This window comes from Glycine soja, chromosome 3, assembly GCF_004193775.1.
Source record: "Glycine soja cultivar W05 chromosome 3, ASM419377v2, whole genome shotgun sequence".
Taxonomy (NCBI): Eukaryota; Viridiplantae; Streptophyta; class Magnoliopsida; order Fabales; family Fabaceae; genus Glycine; species Glycine soja.
The window spans coordinates 43473964-43491936 of record NC_041004.1 but is presented as its reverse complement, the minus strand read 5'-3'; the positions used below and the strand labels follow the sequence as shown (position 1 = coordinate 43491936).

Sequence of the window (17973 nt, the reverse complement as noted above, 5' to 3'; positions counted from 1 at the left end):
TGAATGGTGAATTTGCTTGGAATATATACCAAAAGCCACTTCTCAGTTATTTGACCTTGAATATTTTTATCTTTTTAATTTCCTTAATATATTTTTTTCCCTTTCTAGCGTCGAAGCTTTCCCTGATTGATAAGCCATCTCATATCTAATTCATCTTAGTAATGTTCATGTTCAAAATAAGGTAAAAGGAAAGGGACGAAGCTACAGCATCATTGAAGAAAGAGGTGATACTACTGCACCCTTAGTTTTAAAATCTTTGTACTAGCTACATGAAATAATAATTCAAAATATTTTATAAGTTGAGTGAAATTCTTTTGAGTTTAATGGTTATGTATTATTAAGGTAAAAAATTTTATAGACTATGAATCAATCATAAATTAGTATTGTTTGTATGACTTTTAAGTTTTAAAATAATTATTGTAAAAATTAACAAATACATTATACAAAATAATTTGTAATTATTGAAAATGTAAATTTTTTTATACTTGTCCGTGCATAACATATTTTCATCAAAAATTACTTTGATTAAACAAAACTTTAAATAAATTATAAATTAACTTATTACGTCTCTGCCAAACACAGTCATTGAAGGCAACGTCTTACTTAGCACAGAAACCACGTACATCAATTTAAGTTTCAGGCAATTTCTTAGCATGTGCCTTCAATAAGGTAGCAGTCTGTACACAGTACGTAGACCCCTTAGCCTTCTTTCTAGGAATTACAATAATAATACTATCTGTATTTGACTAGAAGATCTTCCTTTTTTAGTTTTTATTTTGATTTGAAGGCGATGCCTCTTGATAAAATTGTCTTAGAAGAAAAAAATATTGACCAATGGTACATTTGTGTTTATTTAATTCAATTTCTCTCTTGTCCAATGGATATGTAGCTAAGAAATTAAAGACAATAGATGAATGTGTACGTAGTAAAATAAGAACGTGATTCAATGACCGAAGTCATTTGTTAATCCATGCTGAGAGTTTGTGATAAAGAATTTGGATTTAATATCACAAAATATACACTTAAGAAAAGAAAAGAAAAACTTAAATTGTAATTAAATCTCGGATTAAAAACTAATTTCATAATTAGTCTAAAGAACTAAAACTTATTAAATATTTAAGGATCTTATATATCGAAGAGTAAAAATTCTAATTGTGATGATTAAACTAAAAAAAAAAGTGAAAGAACAATGTGCTAGTATTGCACTCGTTAGTCGTTAGAACAATGCAGGTATATTCCCTTCTTTAATTATTATTACTACTAGGTAACGTTAATTTCCTTTGAAGAAGGAAGGTGGAGAAGGTCGTCGTATATTGATATATCTAGGGTAACTTACTACATTTACCTACTGTTGGAAAGTGAAATGATCACTCTATCACGCATTCATTCAGAAAACCAAAATTAAAGTAGCTACCTATATTTACTGTTACTGCTCTCTTAAATAAATCGAACTACCATCTGGTAAAGTATATTTACTACCAACGAACCACATTCAATTTAATCACTACCAAAGGACATAATAAATTAAATATAGCATCTATATCTTTTAAGTGCTTTGGCGTTCTTCATCAACCACAACAAGTGCACAAGGTCTATGCCAAAAACACGATTCACACGTACAAGAACACCCTCAATTAATTAATTAACCCTACAAATATATATTATAGCGTGTATCATATCATATCGAGATCTAAATTCCTGTTCTGTAATGGAGTTTGAGAACAGAAAGGAGCACGAGCAAGAGAAAGACCGTGGATCCAATGATGGAGAGGACCAATGCTGCAGTGACGTGGCGACAATAGGCATCAAAGACGTTGCACACTTTCATCCATTGCACGTGCGAGTTCCCCTTCTGTGCTATCACTCCCACTGCACAAGCTGCACCATTGGCCGAGAACAACAAAGCCATCATCACAAGATCTAGCGCTGTTAGCCCCAACAGTGTCACATCGTTTTTTCTTCCATTGCTTCTTGCCATCAATGTGATAACCAATGATGCAGCTGCGTATGAGCATGCTATCGCGTTTATCACCAAGAAAAACCTGTTCCAGATTTGAGTTGTTTTCAGATCACAATGGAAACAAAAAACCTCTAACTGTCTTAACTATATTCGGATAAAAGTTGGAAAAATACTTTAGCAAATTCTGACGCTCATTTCTGAATTCCAGTACACAAAATGAAGAAACAAGAAATTGCTGTTTTAGGAGCAAAAATACCTTTAGCAAGTATCTATTTTTTGACTAATCAATATAGACATATAAAGAGTGTACATAAAATTTTGATTAGTCTAAGTAATAAAAAAGAGTAATTATATTCATAGATTCATATTCTCTTCCATCTCTTTTTTTTTCTATTACATTCTTTATCACATCTACTATTTCCCCCTTTGGATCTCACTTGTCTTCCACTTAAAATCGATTTCAAAATAGAGTGAATGTTTATAATTTTTTTTTAAAAATAAATGTAAGTTATTAGACATTTGAATAGTTATTATTAAAAATTAAATATACACATTTTTTTTTCAAATTATATTTACAAAAAGAAATTGATTAAAAATATAACTCTTTTGACACTCTCTAACTAGCTAAATAGACCTCCTTATATGTGTATACATGAATAAGTTTCATGTTATATTATACTAGTCTTTTGGATACAAGACTAAAAATCTTTTTAAGAGTTTTTTTACTGAAAAAACTTCATATTTTTAAGAGATCAACTGAAAAAACATTTATACCTTATATTCAAAGAGAGCTTAAATACAAATAAAGAAAGAACAAGCGGTGAATAAGAGTGAGAAGGGCTTACACAATGGCAGAGACATATTCCCACTTAGCAGTGGCTTTGAACTGCATTTCGGCATAGGAGATGACTTTGGTCTCATTGTCAACACCAACGATGATGACTGCCACAAGAGTGAGTGAAAGGCCAAGAAACCGCAGCAACAGATCGTAGGGCCTTTCTCTCATTGGCCTCTCCACAACCTTCACATCGATGTGCACTCCATCCACGTTCGGCTTCGACGTCTGGCTGCTCATACTACTCGATCTCTTCAAAATGGATCTGGTATAATGGTCTTGTGAGAAAAAAAAAACAGACTCAGAAGAATATTATAAAATTTAAAAGAAAGAGTTGTTTGTGGAATGTTATAACACAAGGAAGAAGGAGAGGGTTGATGGGATGTTATTATAATAAGGAGAACGAAGATGTATGTATGAATGAGAAAGGTGGGGAGGTTGGAGATGCATTCAAGGCACCACGTACGGCCTGTACCTATTTAATGTCATCAACAATCTATGCCCAATGCTCATGCATTACTTGTATATAGTAATGACACATAAGTAGTATATCATTAAATACCACTATATATCAGATATCTTTTTTTTTTTTCTTAAGAAAAGTTACAGAATGAGGAGATGCTCCTCATATTATCCAGTGGGATGTCAATGAGATGTTAGAATAGGTTTCTATTTAAATACAGTTATTTAACTATACCAAGCTAGAAAATTGGCATCAGAGAGATATTTGAACTTATGAAGAATGAGAGAGTTGGTAATGAATCTTTAATTATTTGTATCAACTTATAATTTTTTTATTAATATTTATATTTTTTTCTATTTATCTTTTATTATCTCATTATATATTACTTATTATATTTATATTTTTCTCCTCGTCTTTTCATTTAGGTGTCAAATAATGCGTAAGTGTTTATGATTTTTTATTTATTTTAGAATCCTCCTTCACAAATCCTTAATTTGTTGATATTTCTCTTTTTTTATCATCAAATCAAATTTCTTTTTTTATTTATTTTTCTCGAAGAGGCTTTGTTTGGTATAAGAGAAATTGAAAAAAAAGGAAAGGGATTGAAATTAGTTGGTTTGTTTGGTCGATAAGATTAAATTGAAAACAATTTTAAAAATTATGGGACTTATCTAGCTACTATCTATATACTATTTCTCACCTAATGGAGAGAAATATTTCAACCCCCTTTGTATACCCCTTGCACAAAAAGCTTACTTCAGAAACTCTCACATGCAATGACACCTTGGCTAGCTAAGGACTTTTTAAGTATTTTTCATCTTTTCATAGGTGATTTTGCATTGATAATGGTTCTAATTAATACGAATGAAAAGGAAATGTGAATGTAATAACACTGTCTTTAATTTTAACCACTGATATTTCCTGGATTCTTGTTTGATTCTAGCTTGTGTACAAAATTTAACTCAAAATTAAATTCTTTTTTTTGTTTTGTTTAAATAATGTCAGTAAACATGATATTTGTAAAATCTCAGTTGTTTAAATGAAAAAGTAATTGTTGGGGCTGGGATATCTGTTTTTAGGGACTAAAAAAATGAAGAAAAAAAAACACGCAATGAATCAATATAAAAATTGAGTGTGAATTGAAAAACTGATTTATATAAATTGTATGTTGTGCAAAATATGTAATTGAGATGTTAACATGTTTTTGTAAAATTTTTTTACCCTGAAACTATAATAAACCCCACCAAAGCAAGATTCTATTATAATAGAAACAAAAAAGTAATATTCATGACACTATTGGTTCTCTCTCAAAAAAATGGCACTATTTGTGGCTAATTGATTGTTAGAAAGAACGAAATACTAAAGACCTGCATGAACTTAATTTATTGAATGTTAAAATTAAGTAAAATGAGATCATGTTATCTTTATCCCATAATTTTTTGTTGCATGTGTATCTCATATGTTGTATATGAAACATGAGTGAAAACACTTGTAGAAGATTATTCTTTAATTTTTCACGAATGTTTGTACTGAAAATTAATATTATTTTTTTACTTCTCTTTACACATCAATAATAACATAGTTTTTTTATTCGGTGTGGAAACATAGACAAAAGAATCACCCTATAGCCTATCCTTGAGAAGGAGAAATGCTAGAGTTTATTTCATGGTTATATCAATTTTCTTGTATAAGGAGGGCAAAAAAACGCCCTAAAGCAAAACTACACACGCAAACACCGACCAAAGGAAGTAGTTAGGGAAAAATAAAACTGACTATATCGTTGGACTATCCATAAAATGAAAAGTAATTTCCTGCTATATATTGAGCATAAATTGCTAGATCAAACAACTTTAATTTCCTCCTTTTAAACAACGAGTTAATGGCATATCCCACACCGTATATACATCCTTCACCCCTTTAATTAATAGCAATAGAGTCATAAGAATGATGATCAGGATATGCACTTACTTTGCTCCAAATGAATCACATTCTAATAATAGTAAATAAATAAAAAAATTGAAATCACATTTTCGCACATTAATTTTGAATGCGAACATTAATTGACACAATTCATTTTCTTAAGTTTATTTAGAACGTTGGCGATTATGACAAGTGTTAGAAAGAAATACTTTTAAAAATAACTAAACTGCAATTGCCTACTAGCTTGTTAAATAGTGTGATAGAAAGAAATACGGACAAAAAAAAAAGAAGCTTGTCAAGTATATTTGGTATTTATTTAATTCAAATTTCATACTCATCAAGGCAATTATAGACTTTATATCATGATTTTTTTAAAAAAGAATATAAAAATTTAATCATTGAATGAATATACCATACAAAATTTTCAAGGAAAATAAGGTGAATGAACACGTAGAAGTAACGAAAAGTTTGCGTAGTTAAAGGGATCTTTTCTTCTTTTCTTTTTTGCTAATAAAAAGTTCAAAATTGAGGAGGTAAAAAGCATCTACACATTTTGAAGCAAATCACTAGCGTGAGAGACAATGAAGATATGAATCATCCACTAATTAACAAGAATTTCCGATTCAAACTTAAGCTATGCTATCATGAACAGACAAATCTTCCACGTCGTTTTTTTCTTCTCTTCCATAAACCGTAATGAAAATTGCAGCTAGAGCTAGCTGGCTTTGGCTAGCGAAGTAGTTTGTTACAAGAGAACTTCAGAAGCTCCAAATCTATATGCATGTGGATTGATGACAATGCAAAACTCTTGAACAAGTGTAGCAAGCTTCTCACGTGAAAGCTCCACGTCAAGGGAATATGGAAGTTAAAGCCAAAAGCGCACCAAGTTATTCACATGAAAAACTCCAATGCAAGCAGTTAGAGGTGATGAAGAAAACTTCTTAAGAGAAACGAAGGTTATAGAGCCAAATGAGTGTGTCCGTAAGCAACTCTTCTTCGTGCCATAATCTCCGCATTACTTTTTCCTTTTATGTCATATATAGACACCACCGATTCCATAGCGAAGAATTCACAACTCACGCAAATTTCTTCAGAAATCTATCTTCTTCTCAGTCTCTCACAGCTTATTTTGCACCAAGAAGTAATGGAAACCCACCATGATGTATTTGTTCTTGTATTTGGAGTTCTTGGTACATAAAATACCTACTTATATGCACGTACTTTGTTTTAGTTGTTCTTATTGATGTACCTCTAGATTTATATGTATCATCAATTCATCATCCTCTCTGCCAATTTGCTTACTTTATCAATTTATTGTTTCTTATCTTTACAGGAAACATTGTGAACTCCCTTATTTATCTGGCTCCTATGTAATCTCTCTCTTTATAATAGACCTCTGTATATGTTACTGTGCATTTAATCCTCAATGCTTTAACTGGATTTCGCACATAAATATATAAAACACATTTGGTGCAGGGTAACCATCTATGATACCTTCCAGGAGCAAACCAAGCAACATTATAATGCCATTCCCTATTCTCTCTCTCTGTTCACTGCAAGTTTAATGCTATACTATGCCCACCTTAAGGGCAACGAAGAAGCTTTGCTTCTTATCACCATAAACTCAATTGGTTGCACCATGGAAGTGGCTTATCTCATCATATGCTACATTTATGCCAACTTCAGAGCCAAGGTAATGTTTTCGTATATGCAGACATTCATATAATTAATATGCCTGCACAAACAAGGAATTAAAAACTTACTAAAATAACTTCAATAAAAGCTTTATTGTCATTTAATGTGTCTAGGCATAGGAAATTTAATCATGCAACAATTCCTAATACAATAAAGTTGTATTTATTTATTTATTTACTTACAGGTATGCATGTTAATTAATTGATTAATTAATTATGGTTTGGTTTTCTCATTGACCATGCAGACAGTGATTGTCCGATGGGTGTTTTTGTTCAATGGTGCGACATACTTAGTCATCCTATTTTTAACTTCCTTGGTCTCACCATTAAGTAATAGGTTGAAAGTTGTGGGATGGATCTGCGCCACTTTCTCTGTCGGTGTTTATGTGACTTCTCTGATCAATCCCATGATGGTAAGTTAATTTAATTTTTTCCACTGCAAAATGACAACAAATTAAGCTCACACTTAACCAACAATATTTGCTTTTTGTTCTTCTCAGTGCATTATATACCATCATAAGTTGCAGCTTCTAAATATATATGTGTGTTATTTTATTTGATCAAATTATATTAATATGTATAATTTCCTCAGAGAACGGTTGTGAGGACAAAATGTATATCCATGCCTTTATTGATTTCTCTGACCCTGAGTTCCATCGTTTGGTTCTTCTATGGCTTTTTTTCTCACGATTATTTCATCGTGGTAAGTAGTATTAGAAATTATATCCAACTTATGTACATACTATATGTGGTTATATATATGTATACTCAATTTGATGCATATATGGTTTAATTAATTTTTGTGTGTAGATGCCAAATGTACTACACTTTTGGCTTGGTGTTGCACAGATGATACTATGCTTCATCTACAGGAATGGTGGTGCTGATGAGAGAGAAAGGGTGCAGTCAGAAACTGGTGAGATTAATAATGAAAATGACGAGATTTTGGAGACAATAGAAATGCAAATTGCTGAGGCGAAGAACACAAATGTTGATCACCAAACAGACAACGATGATATTAAGAAAAAAGAAAATGGCAGCAGCAGCAGGGTGGAATTGGAACCTTGTGAGATTGTCCATTTGCAGAACAATATTGTTGTTGTTACAAGAAACGGCACAAGAATAGTGTGTAATGAGATCCAGTCGGTGGCGGAACCAGAGAGTGTTGAAATTCCCGGATGAACGGTGAGAAAAAGTAGAAATTAACGTGGTGCCAAGTAACGTTCACAATGTATATTGTTGTGAATTGTAAATAGAAAATCTTGTATTATCTTAATAATAAGATTTTGCTTATGCAAAATGAAAACCCTTTTACTTGTGAACCGTAACAATAGCGTATGTATATACTGTGTAGTCTTGGTATGTAGTATATACGTGTAAGTGTGAGGGAATTAATGAACTATAATTAAAGCGAAATGGATCTTATAATATTAGGCTTTTTGAGGGAGAGGTCACTATAATGCCTGAAAAGTTTAATGATCGAATACTAGCTAAAACAATGATACGCACACGTTATAACATATATAATACATGCTGTGTCTCTTTTGAGTGTTTGTTTAATTTGTAATTAGTTGCAAAATATGGAACTTAATTATGCTGTTTATATCCTTTCAAAAATAAATTATGTTGTTTATATTATGACGAGTTTTTCTTACATGTTGTTTTGTTTGAAACTTTTTCTTTATGAACACATATGCGTGCCTTTGCTGGTCTCTCATAGGTAGTTACTTTTACTACTTAAGAAAATGTTTCAACTTATATATTTAATTACTTGTATTCATTTTAGTTATATTACTTTGGTTTGAATGTTTTTGGTACATTTCATGTTATTTATTTTAGTTGCTTAATTTACACTCAGAGTTGTCTTATGATAATCATTTATTTATCATCTTATTCAATGAAGATGCATCTTAATTATATTAACGTAAGTCTATAAATAGGAAAGAGATCCACTTACTCAACTTATAAATAGGAAAGAGATCCAGTCTCTATTGAGTAAGTGTTTGAAGCTGTTCTTAATCATGTCCCTTTATTTTATTTAAATATGAGGATCTAGGATATTTTATTAAAGTGGGTGGGTTACGTGAAGGTGTTCACTGCTCAGTAATATCCTTTCCAATTTGTAATTGCACACTAAATTTGGAAGAATATGAATTGATGACCATGCTGTTTGAAAATTAAAAAAGATATCCACTAATAAAGACCTCCTTGCGTTTATTATCATGCTTAGGTTCTCTTGTTAGACACTTTTTGTTAGACACCTTTTGCAGATGAAGGAGAAATAAGAAAACACCGGGATGCAGGAAAGACAATTCAGTGATCACGTAATCGATAAAATTAAACGGTATAATTTGATAATTTCTCATATAATTTGATAATTTTTCATGTGTGCGTGTGTGAGTTTGACAAGACGATTTCATTGATAGAGTAATATCAAAGTTCATAAACACAACTTGGATGCAAAATAAGTGATTGAAATTTTGAAATAAATATATCAAAATTAATAATTAAAATCTGCATGAATGAATTTTCTTGTCCGCTGTACATAATTTGTAGACACACAATCTATAGCAGCTATTATAAAAAAAAACTAGTATCTAGAAGAACACAACACATTTTTTGTGTCTTGGTGCCTTCAAAATTAGTTGTGGAGCTTATTGATCGATTTGCGAAAAGGTAAATTAAGGGTGTTTCCGGACTAGTTGAGTTGGTTTCACTAAATTTATTATTTAATCTAATTAAAAAATTGTGAGTTGAGTTGATTTTGTGCAAATTTCTTACATACCCGATTCAAGCTAATCCGATTATAACTAGATTGAGTCAGGTTAGGTTAAATAGATTTTAATATTTAAAAATCATTTTTTATTTTGTAAAAATTAAACATTTTTAGAATAGTAATTTGTGTTTGTCTTAAATTTGAAGTATACCATGACTAAATGTAAACAAATAAGATAAAATTGTCAAATTAATAATTTCAATATTAATATGGTATTTTTATTTTATATAAAAATAAAATATTATATCAACATGAAAAAATAAATAAAATCAAGATAAATAAAAGAAATTACTTAAAAAAAATTATGAATAATTTAATTTAATAAATCATGTGAACTAAAAATTAATATATTTTATATTTAATAATTAATATATAATAATAATAATTATAATAATAATAAATTTAATTATATAATATGAGTTATGTAGCATTGGGTTGAGTTAAAAAAATAAAACTGATAAAATAATTTATATATAATCATATTTTAAATGAATTAAATTTAACTCAAATACTAAAAAAATTAAATATAAATCATAATTAGATTTGATAAGATTTTATTGGATTATTAACTCAAATACTCCAGATTTCGTTTAATATTAAATTTTAATGACGTGTCACTGTGTCAGCATTTCATTTATTGTGCTGTGCCCAGCACATCATGTATAAGTTTAGGGCAGTGTCCTCCAATTGGTACTGTGCAAATTGTTAGGGTTTGCAACCTCAATTTGCTCTGAAGAATCTCCATCTTTCCATCGACGATGAAGAAGAACGAGGAACGCAGCGATAATCAGAGCATGAAGAAGAAACAAATAATGATGAAGAAGAAGAACGTTTCGAGGTTGGGCGGAAGTGGCCTTTCGCTCAACGCTTTCGCCAACGCAAAATTCAAGAACAATCACTATAACCCAGCCATCATAAGTACGCAACTTTCTCTTTTCAACTTCTTCTCAATGCTTTTAAACCCTTTTATTTTATGGTTTTCTGTGTTTGCTTCATTAGCTATTTCATTTGAGTGATAATTTGCGATGAAATTGTGAATGATTAGGTGCATTGTTCGCATACTATGTGCTTTTTATTATTCCTGTTTAGTACCAGAGTTTATGTAGAAACGGCCATCTCTGATGCCTAATAACATCTTAAATCTTACAAGAGATTAATGATGCTAGTTTTGCAAACTTGAGTTGGGTTTCTAAGGATTAAGAGTGATAGATTTCTATTTGTTCTTTGCGCATATTTTACTGCTAATAGCCCTTTAAAACATGCTCGATGGTTTCTCCCTTAATATTTTGGGCTAGGCATTTTCTTCATATTTTTCTAGTTACACTTGCACGGCACCAGTAATGTAGAGCTTTCAATGTGGATGTGCCATTGTGTTTAGCACTTTCTAGGTTAAAACATCGATACTAATGGAGTTAGACACGTGGAAATGCTGTAGCAGTTGGTGTGTTCTTGCTAATATCACCAAATGTTTTGAAATTTTCATATTGTAAATGCCAGTAGATTGTTGAATTAAGTTACCACTTTGTGCTAAATGGAATAAATTGGACATGTAATGGTGAGTTGAACAAAATGGAATGGGATTAAATTGAATTGAATAATAATGTTACCATTTCATTGCATGGATATTTTTATGATTAAATTGGGAAACAAGTTTGTTTTACTTGATACCCCTGAAATTGGATGGAATGGTATGGAATACGTTCCTTCAAGGTTCAGTTCTATCCTATTTAAACAATCCAGCCAGCAGAGCCTAGAATAATTTCACTTCATTCCATTCTTTTTCATGTATAAAAGAATAGCTGTAGTCTTTCTTCCACTATTTTAAAACTTCTTTCACTCAAACATCTTCCCTCTCCTTTTGTGGCATTGTCCAACATCCTTATATTTTGTTTGTTGGGAAAATTAATATTTATTGGCTGAATCAATGTGATGAATTATAGTTTGAGACACAAAAATTATTTATACAATAGACAAATTTGATGAAGAATTTTCTTATAAGTGGTAGTTATAGTAAACTAAGTGCAAAGTGAATCAAGAATATTAATCTTACAACTCATTTTCTACACTTCCACGAGGGTACAGTTGTCAAAAATCTTTTGGACCTAGTTCATTATGTTAATGTAATTGAATATTTGGGTCATAATCAAAAACCTTAAGTCCTTGTCATGATTTGTTCAGATTATGTGATTCATAAAAAATATGAAAGAGTTCTTTCTTGTGCACTTTCCAATAATATGTTCTACAGATCCTACAATTTCCTATTTTATGTTGTCTTTAAGACATGTTCCAGTCATGATAAGGTTAGTAAATAGGTCTCTGAACCCTTGTTTGAATTCTGATTATATCCTTATCATACAGACTTACGATTTGAGATGAAAATGTGGGTGTCACCGTATCTAACTTAAGTTCCTTTGTCATATGCCATTACACACTTTTGACGGGTCTTGTTTCCTTGTTGTCAGAGAAGCAAAGGGAGTTCTATAAAAATGCTAAGAATGTGAATAAGTTTAAGAAGTTGGTAAAGCAGCAAAACCAGCAGAATGAACCCTCTTTGGCTCAGAGACATATAGAGGTTTGATATCTTATTAGCTGCTTGATTTGAGGTTGTTAACATGATTGTGAAATTGATAAGGCATAAGAATGTATACTGTAAATTCAATTCATAAATTGCTCTTTCATAAATGTATTTTTTTTCTGATTCTGATGCACTATTCACTTAGTTTCTGTTTGCTTTTACAGAATGTAAATGAAACTGAAGAGAACAAGGACGATAGTGAGAGGAGGAAGAGGAAGAATAGTGCCCTTAGTTTGGAAGAGTTGTACAAGAAGCAGCATGAAGAGAAGGAGAAAGAAATAATGGAGAGAGAGGCTGTCCTGAGGGTAAAGAAGGAAGAGAGAGAACAAGCTGAAGCTCGGAGAAAGGCTATGCGAGAAAAAATGCTTAAGAAGACACGAAAAGGGCAGCCTGTTATGAAATACAGAATTGAGCATCTCTTGGAGACTATTCAAGGTTCAACTAAAAATGCAGCTGGCAGTAAATCCTGAGTCGTGGAGTAGAAAAAGGGCCAATCGTGACGTCTATTCGGTGAGCCAGCTTGAGTAGAACAGTTACTGAGGAACGATGCTCTGCTTAATGATATATTGACTTCAGCATATTTGATGGGTGCAGTATACTGTTCATCACAATTTTGTTTGTACCAAAATTGATGCTAGTAATATTTATGTAGCAGCCGTGATAATCACTGTAAGCAGTGAGTACATTAAGTTGCCATTTGCGCCAATATAGAAACAGATAAATATGAAATGCGGAATGTTTATCATGCAAACTTTCTTCTATTTATCTAATCTATTAGTTATGCAGTTGAGACCTTACATCTGCTACTATTCATGTAAATACCATCCTAACGTAGGAAGTGATCGTAGTAGTTGCAACTATTCTCGCACGGATCAAACTCAAGGTAACTTTGAGGAATCTCATCCGTAATTCCAATATCTTACTCATAAATGAAATTCGTTGAAGTCAACCACACGAAATATGTGAGGAAAAAAAAGAAAACTGTGCACCTATCTTACTAATTGATATGTAAATTAGATATCACTTGAAAGTGGGTATCTCGCTGATTGAAAAGTAGCTTCTATTTTATTCATTTCAATTGTATGAACAGAGAGTATCTATCTATTTAGCTATGAGAGGCAGGGGAAATGAAGATGGCACATCCCCAGTTACCTGCTTCCAGCTATATGAATTACACCAGATAAAATCACAAAGGGTAAGGAAACCACAGAAATGAAAAATCACCCTATGAACACAAACTCAAAATGACAAAACTTGAGATTGTCAGAAATCTGTAGCGATTGACAGAGATATTCTGGGGAGAGAAAAAGGTCAAGGCCAGCGATGCACCACGACGCGCCTCTTAGGGGAGGAGCAGATGATCATGAGGGTGAGAGCAATCACCAGCGCCATGAGAAGTCCCATGAAGTCAATACATAACTCCGTGCAAGCCATTGTTGTGCCTTGGTCTTGCGTAAGTCTTGCTCTGCCAAAAAGAAGCAAGGGCAAAATAAGGTCGTGTATGGCCACGGTATTCGCTTATCTTATTTTATGATGGCTTGTCTCTTTTATTTAATTAAAAATTAAACCCATTATTAGCTCTATTACAAGTCTAAGTCCATTTTAAATATGATTTACAAATTTTCTCATGGCGGGCCATTGCATGGTGGCTGGTTGAGTTACACCAACCTTGACTTAATGAAGGGGCATGCTTGATAATCTCTTTTCATTTTTTCCTCTAGTGACTAGTTTCTTTAATGTCCTTTTAATCCCAACTTTGTTTGAAAATTGAAAAATAAAGCAGCTCATTTTCTAGTTTTTACTATCAACAATAGCTTTAATCACATTTTTTCTTGGACCATCCCTCCCTACTAGAACTTTCATCTTTAGGCACCTGACTTCCTGAACCCGTATCTCACGGGTCGTTGATTTTCAATTTCCTCGCAATACTTAATAATCAAACAACAATATTATTCAAGATCATTCTAGAAATCATGGATTAACACTAATCCTAATCTAAAAAATAATAAGGTTAGTCTAATGGTTGAAAAAAAAAAGGAAAAACAAAGGAGAAAGAGATTATGGATTTAAATTCACCTTAACAAAACTAACATACTAACATTTCTCTATTAAAAAAAAAAACTCAAACGTATGACGATCACTGGTATACTTTTTGAGGAATCCTAAAATCAGTTAAAATTTATAAAATAAAAAAAAAACATAAGTAAATATTCTTTTATGTGCAATCTGGCATGATTAGAAGTGGTCACACTAATAAATATAATTAGACTCAAGGATTAGAGGTCCATCCGTCCTTAATCGAATGGTTTACAGCTCTTATACTTGACAGGAGTGGATGCTTACTTGGTTGGTCAATACAACATATTCAGACAATTCAAAACCAAATAATTGACGAGGTCTTTGGTCTTTATCATTTTTCAGAGGCTGAAAAAGCAATATTAAGAGGAAAAAAAATCTTATGGATACGAAATAAGTTATTGCCGCTATAATATTCTAATTCAATTGCGTAAGCAAGATTCTTTTCCTCAACTTATTATATTCTAAATTTCTAATCTCATGTACTATTTTTGTTTAGATTAGCTTGGCCTAACTTTTAGTAGATGACTTCCAAAAAAAAAATAAGATTTAGTCAGGCTATTTCGAGTTAAACCAAAATTCTATTCAATCAACCAATTTATACAAAATTATTACTATATTCTTTATTTCTCATCGTGAAATAAATACCTTTATGAGCGGAGCAATAAGACAGCCCAGCAAGTAGCCGAGAGGCGTCAAAGATAATGTTGCCAAGTCAGAGTGTCATATCCTTTTAATTTTATTTTCCAAGCCTCCATTTTAATTAATGGTGATTGGATGAAAGTGATTGTTTTCTCAAACACAACACAAAAAACAGGGCTAATATGAATCTTTGCAAATTTGGGCATCTAATATTTTGATTTTGTGTAATTACTAATTAACGCTATAGAAATTTGAAATTGCTTAGTAATTTCTTCATTTAAGAAATTAAAGAAACTCGTAAAAAAAACCAGTCAGATTATGGGTGGAGCAATAATGTACAGATATGTTAGATTACTATCTGTACCCAAAAAATGTTGAATTACTATTGATCCATAGAAAAACGTATCGATATCTTTCGAAATTTTAGAATATTATAGCATTTATTTTATAACCAAAACATTAACAGAAATATCTTAATAAAATAATGACGTATAAAAAAAATTAATATTAATATACTGTTGATGATGAAGAAATATATACTAATATTATTGATGGTGAAGAAATATATTATTGCGAAACTTCAATTAATATACCCTCATAGCTAATTGGCAAATATTCCTATTTTAATTGTTTTGGTGGGTACTTCTATTTCAGTTAAAATTAAAATATTTCAGGGGTTTAGCATTATGGGCTGGGCTAAGATGTCCTGCAATGCTTGAGGAGAGTACATATTATTGAGGCCCTAAACCCTGACGATGAAGTAGATTATTCAACAATCCTATTTGTTATTGACCAGCGCGAAATTGGAATTACTGGCAGAGACTTACTAAAATAATTCATCTAATAATTGAACTTGAAGATTTTAACACATCTATACCTTGATATTAGAACTTATACATCAAAATGCTCAAATTTATTTATGATTTTTTTCCTTCTTGCTTCCATTCCATTTTACAAATAGGCTTCTCCAATTTTATTTATTACACTAAATCCGTTCTTGTATATTTTAATTCACAATTTGAATCTCCTTATATTTCAAAATACACTATCTTAAATTTTAAGCATGAATTAAACTAGAAAATTGATCAATATTTTCTTAAAAAATAAAAACTAAAAAAATGCTTAAGGAAGAATTAGAACCATAATCCTAAAGTAAGAAACACATATATATTTTTACCATTACACCCAAGTATTCAATTGAATATTTGGTGTAAAATATAATATTAATATAAGTTTTATGCAAAAATAATTCAAAATTTAAATTTTATTCCATTTTAATTTATTATATTTTTATAATCTTATATATTATCTTTTAAAATATAATATATAAGATTAAATTCAATTTTTACATAAATTAGAATATCTATATATATATATATATAATTTTTTAATTTATGTGAAAATAAAATTTAATCTGTTATATTTTAAAAGATAATAGATAACATTATAAAATATAATAAATTAAAAAAATAAAATTTAAAATTTGAACTATTTTCCTATAAAATTTGTATTAATACTATATTTTACACCAAATATTTAAATGAATATTTGGGTGTAGTAGTAAAAGAATATGTTCTTTACTTTAAAAATCATGGTTCTAATTTTTCTTTAACTATTTTTGTAAGTTCTTATATTTTTAAGAAAAAATAAAAAGATTCAAATAGTGAATAAAAAATAAAAAGATGGATTTAATCTAATAGACAAACTAAGAGGACCGATTTTACAATTAAACCTTACAAATTAGAGCATGACTTTATCCACAGAAGTGATATGAGCAGCAGCGTCATCATAACTTTTGTAATCATACAACATCCATTTGCAACTGTAATACTATAATAACGATTTGGCTTCTCTATTGTTTCTTTTTAAGTCGATTTGGTTTCTTTGTTATCCTTTTTCATGTTGTTTATGTGCTGTCCTTTCAAAACAACGTTACGTAACAGTTATGTTAATACTTAATTGTGATTCAATTTTAAAAATTATGAAAATGATATCGTTTCAAAGAGATGACTTGAAAACGATTTGACTTCTTTATTGTTCATTTCCAAGCTATCCCCATATGTTGTCTTTTCAAAATGATATCGTTTTTATGATTTTTAAAATTAAACCATAATTAAATATTAATACAACTGTATTATTTTACCTATTCAGTATTATTTGACCTATTTTGAATAGGCAGCACAAGACCGTTCGAAAAAAGACACCAAAAAAGGCCAGACCGCTATAATAATAATAAGTGTGCGAAAGAATAGTGAAAACCGAATGAAGGATATGGAACAGAGGGAACTGGGTGAATTAATGATCAAAGGACCATAATAATAAGAGAATATAAATGATGATGATCGTGAACATGAAACGTGCGGCCATCATTAACTAATGAAACGAGGCCTCACCAGACCTTCTTGACCCTTTTCTTTCTTTCACTACTTTTTCTTTATTGATTGGATAAGTTTGGTGGGGACGAAAGTGTCCGTGCAACATAATGTTCTTGTCTTGCCTACTTGTCCTACCCGGCACAGTTTTCTTTCTCTCTCTCTTTTTTTTTCTACTGATTTTCAGTTTCCTTTTTAAAAAAGAAAAGTTGTTGATCACACCCTCTTCTCCGAAATATAATTGACATGTTAACAAAGGTTTTTGGAACTATGGTAGTGTCACTAGTGTCTAATTAGAACAGAATCTGAGTTTCTTTTGTCTCTGCTTAAATTATTAGATTACTGAGTCATTGTTATTATTTACTGTCAGGTGGGTTAGTAGAAAAGAAGGAAAAAGCGAGGGACACCATCCAATGTCACCGAATCTATCACGTGGCTCACCAGTCGAGGCTCTCCTCCTCTCTTTCCCCGATAACATTGAATGAAAAGCAGATGTCACCACACCTGAGGCTGAGGCCATTTAGCCTTTCTTATTTCTTTTGCTTTTTCAAAATGCCATAGTATTGACAGTGCCACAAAATTTGGGCCATTCACAATTTAGCCTGCCAAAGCCACCTGAAAACCTGATCGCTCTCCTCCGCAAGCAAAACTTACAAAAAA

The 17973-nt window shown here is 31.1% G+C and overlaps 3 protein-coding genes across 3 annotated transcripts; 2 read left to right on the top strand and 1 right to left on the bottom strand.

The window, feature by feature from the left end:
* Positions 1-1442: 1442 nt before the first annotated feature.
* Positions 1443-3176, bottom strand: LOC114407332 (CASP-like protein 1E1). The gene is made up of 2 exons (XM_028370392.1): positions 2806-3176; positions 1443-2042 (listed from the first exon to the last, which is right to left on the bottom strand). The coding sequence occupies exons 1-2, from the start codon at positions 3033-3035 to the stop codon at positions 1691-1693; spliced, it is 582 nt and encodes a 193-aa protein (XP_028226193.1). The 5' UTR covers positions 3036-3176; the 3' UTR covers positions 1443-1690.
* Positions 3177-6155: 2979 nt separating this feature from the next.
* LOC114405557 (bidirectional sugar transporter NEC1-like) lies at positions 6156-8181 on the top strand. Its single transcript, XM_028368030.1, has 6 exons — positions 6156-6368; positions 6512-6548; positions 6655-6871; positions 7118-7285; positions 7465-7575; positions 7683-8181. Exons 1-6 carry the CDS (start codon positions 6209-6211, stop codon positions 8052-8054), a joined length of 1065 nt encoding a protein of 354 aa, XP_028223831.1. The 5' UTR covers positions 6156-6208; the 3' UTR covers positions 8055-8181.
* Positions 8182-10322: 2141 nt separating this feature from the next.
* LOC114407331 (stress response protein NST1-like) lies at positions 10323-13020 on the top strand. Its single transcript, XM_028370391.1, has 3 exons — positions 10323-10566; positions 12111-12220; positions 12388-13020. Exons 1-3 carry the CDS (start codon positions 10407-10409, stop codon positions 12691-12693), a joined length of 576 nt encoding a protein of 191 aa, XP_028226192.1. The 5' UTR covers positions 10323-10406; the 3' UTR covers positions 12694-13020.
* The last annotated feature ends 4953 nt before the right edge of the window (positions 13021-17973 follow it).

Bases quoted from the DNA above. Each gene is read 5' to 3' on its own strand.
- LOC114405557 (XM_028368030.1), top strand. From the start codon at position 6,209: ATGTCATATATAGACACCACCGATTCCATAGCGAAGAATTCACAACTC. The intron at 6,872-7,117 runs GTAATGTTTTCG...TTGACCATGCAG, and splicing joins ATGCCAACTTCAGAGCCAAG to ACAGTGATTGTCCGATGGGT. The intron at 7,286-7,464 runs GTAAGTTAATTT...TAATTTCCTCAG, and splicing joins CTCTGATCAATCCCATGATG to AGAACGGTTGTGAGGACAAA.
- LOC114407332 (XM_028370392.1), bottom strand. From the start codon at position 3,035: ATGAGCAGCCAGACGTCGAAGCCGAACGTGGATGGAGTGCACATCGAT. The intron at 2,043-2,805 runs GTAAGCCCTTCT...AATCTGGAACAG, and splicing joins GAATATGTCTCTGCCATTGT to GTTTTTCTTGGTGATAAACG.
- LOC114407331 (XM_028370391.1), top strand. From the start codon at position 10,407: ATGAAGAAGAACGAGGAACGCAGCGATAATCAGAGCATGAAGAAGAAA. The intron at 10,567-12,110 runs GTACGCAACTTT...CCTTGTTGTCAG, and splicing joins CTATAACCCAGCCATCATAA to AGAAGCAAAGGGAGTTCTAT. The intron at 12,221-12,387 runs GTTTGATATCTT...TTGCTTTTACAG, and splicing joins TGGCTCAGAGACATATAGAG to AATGTAAATGAAACTGAAGA.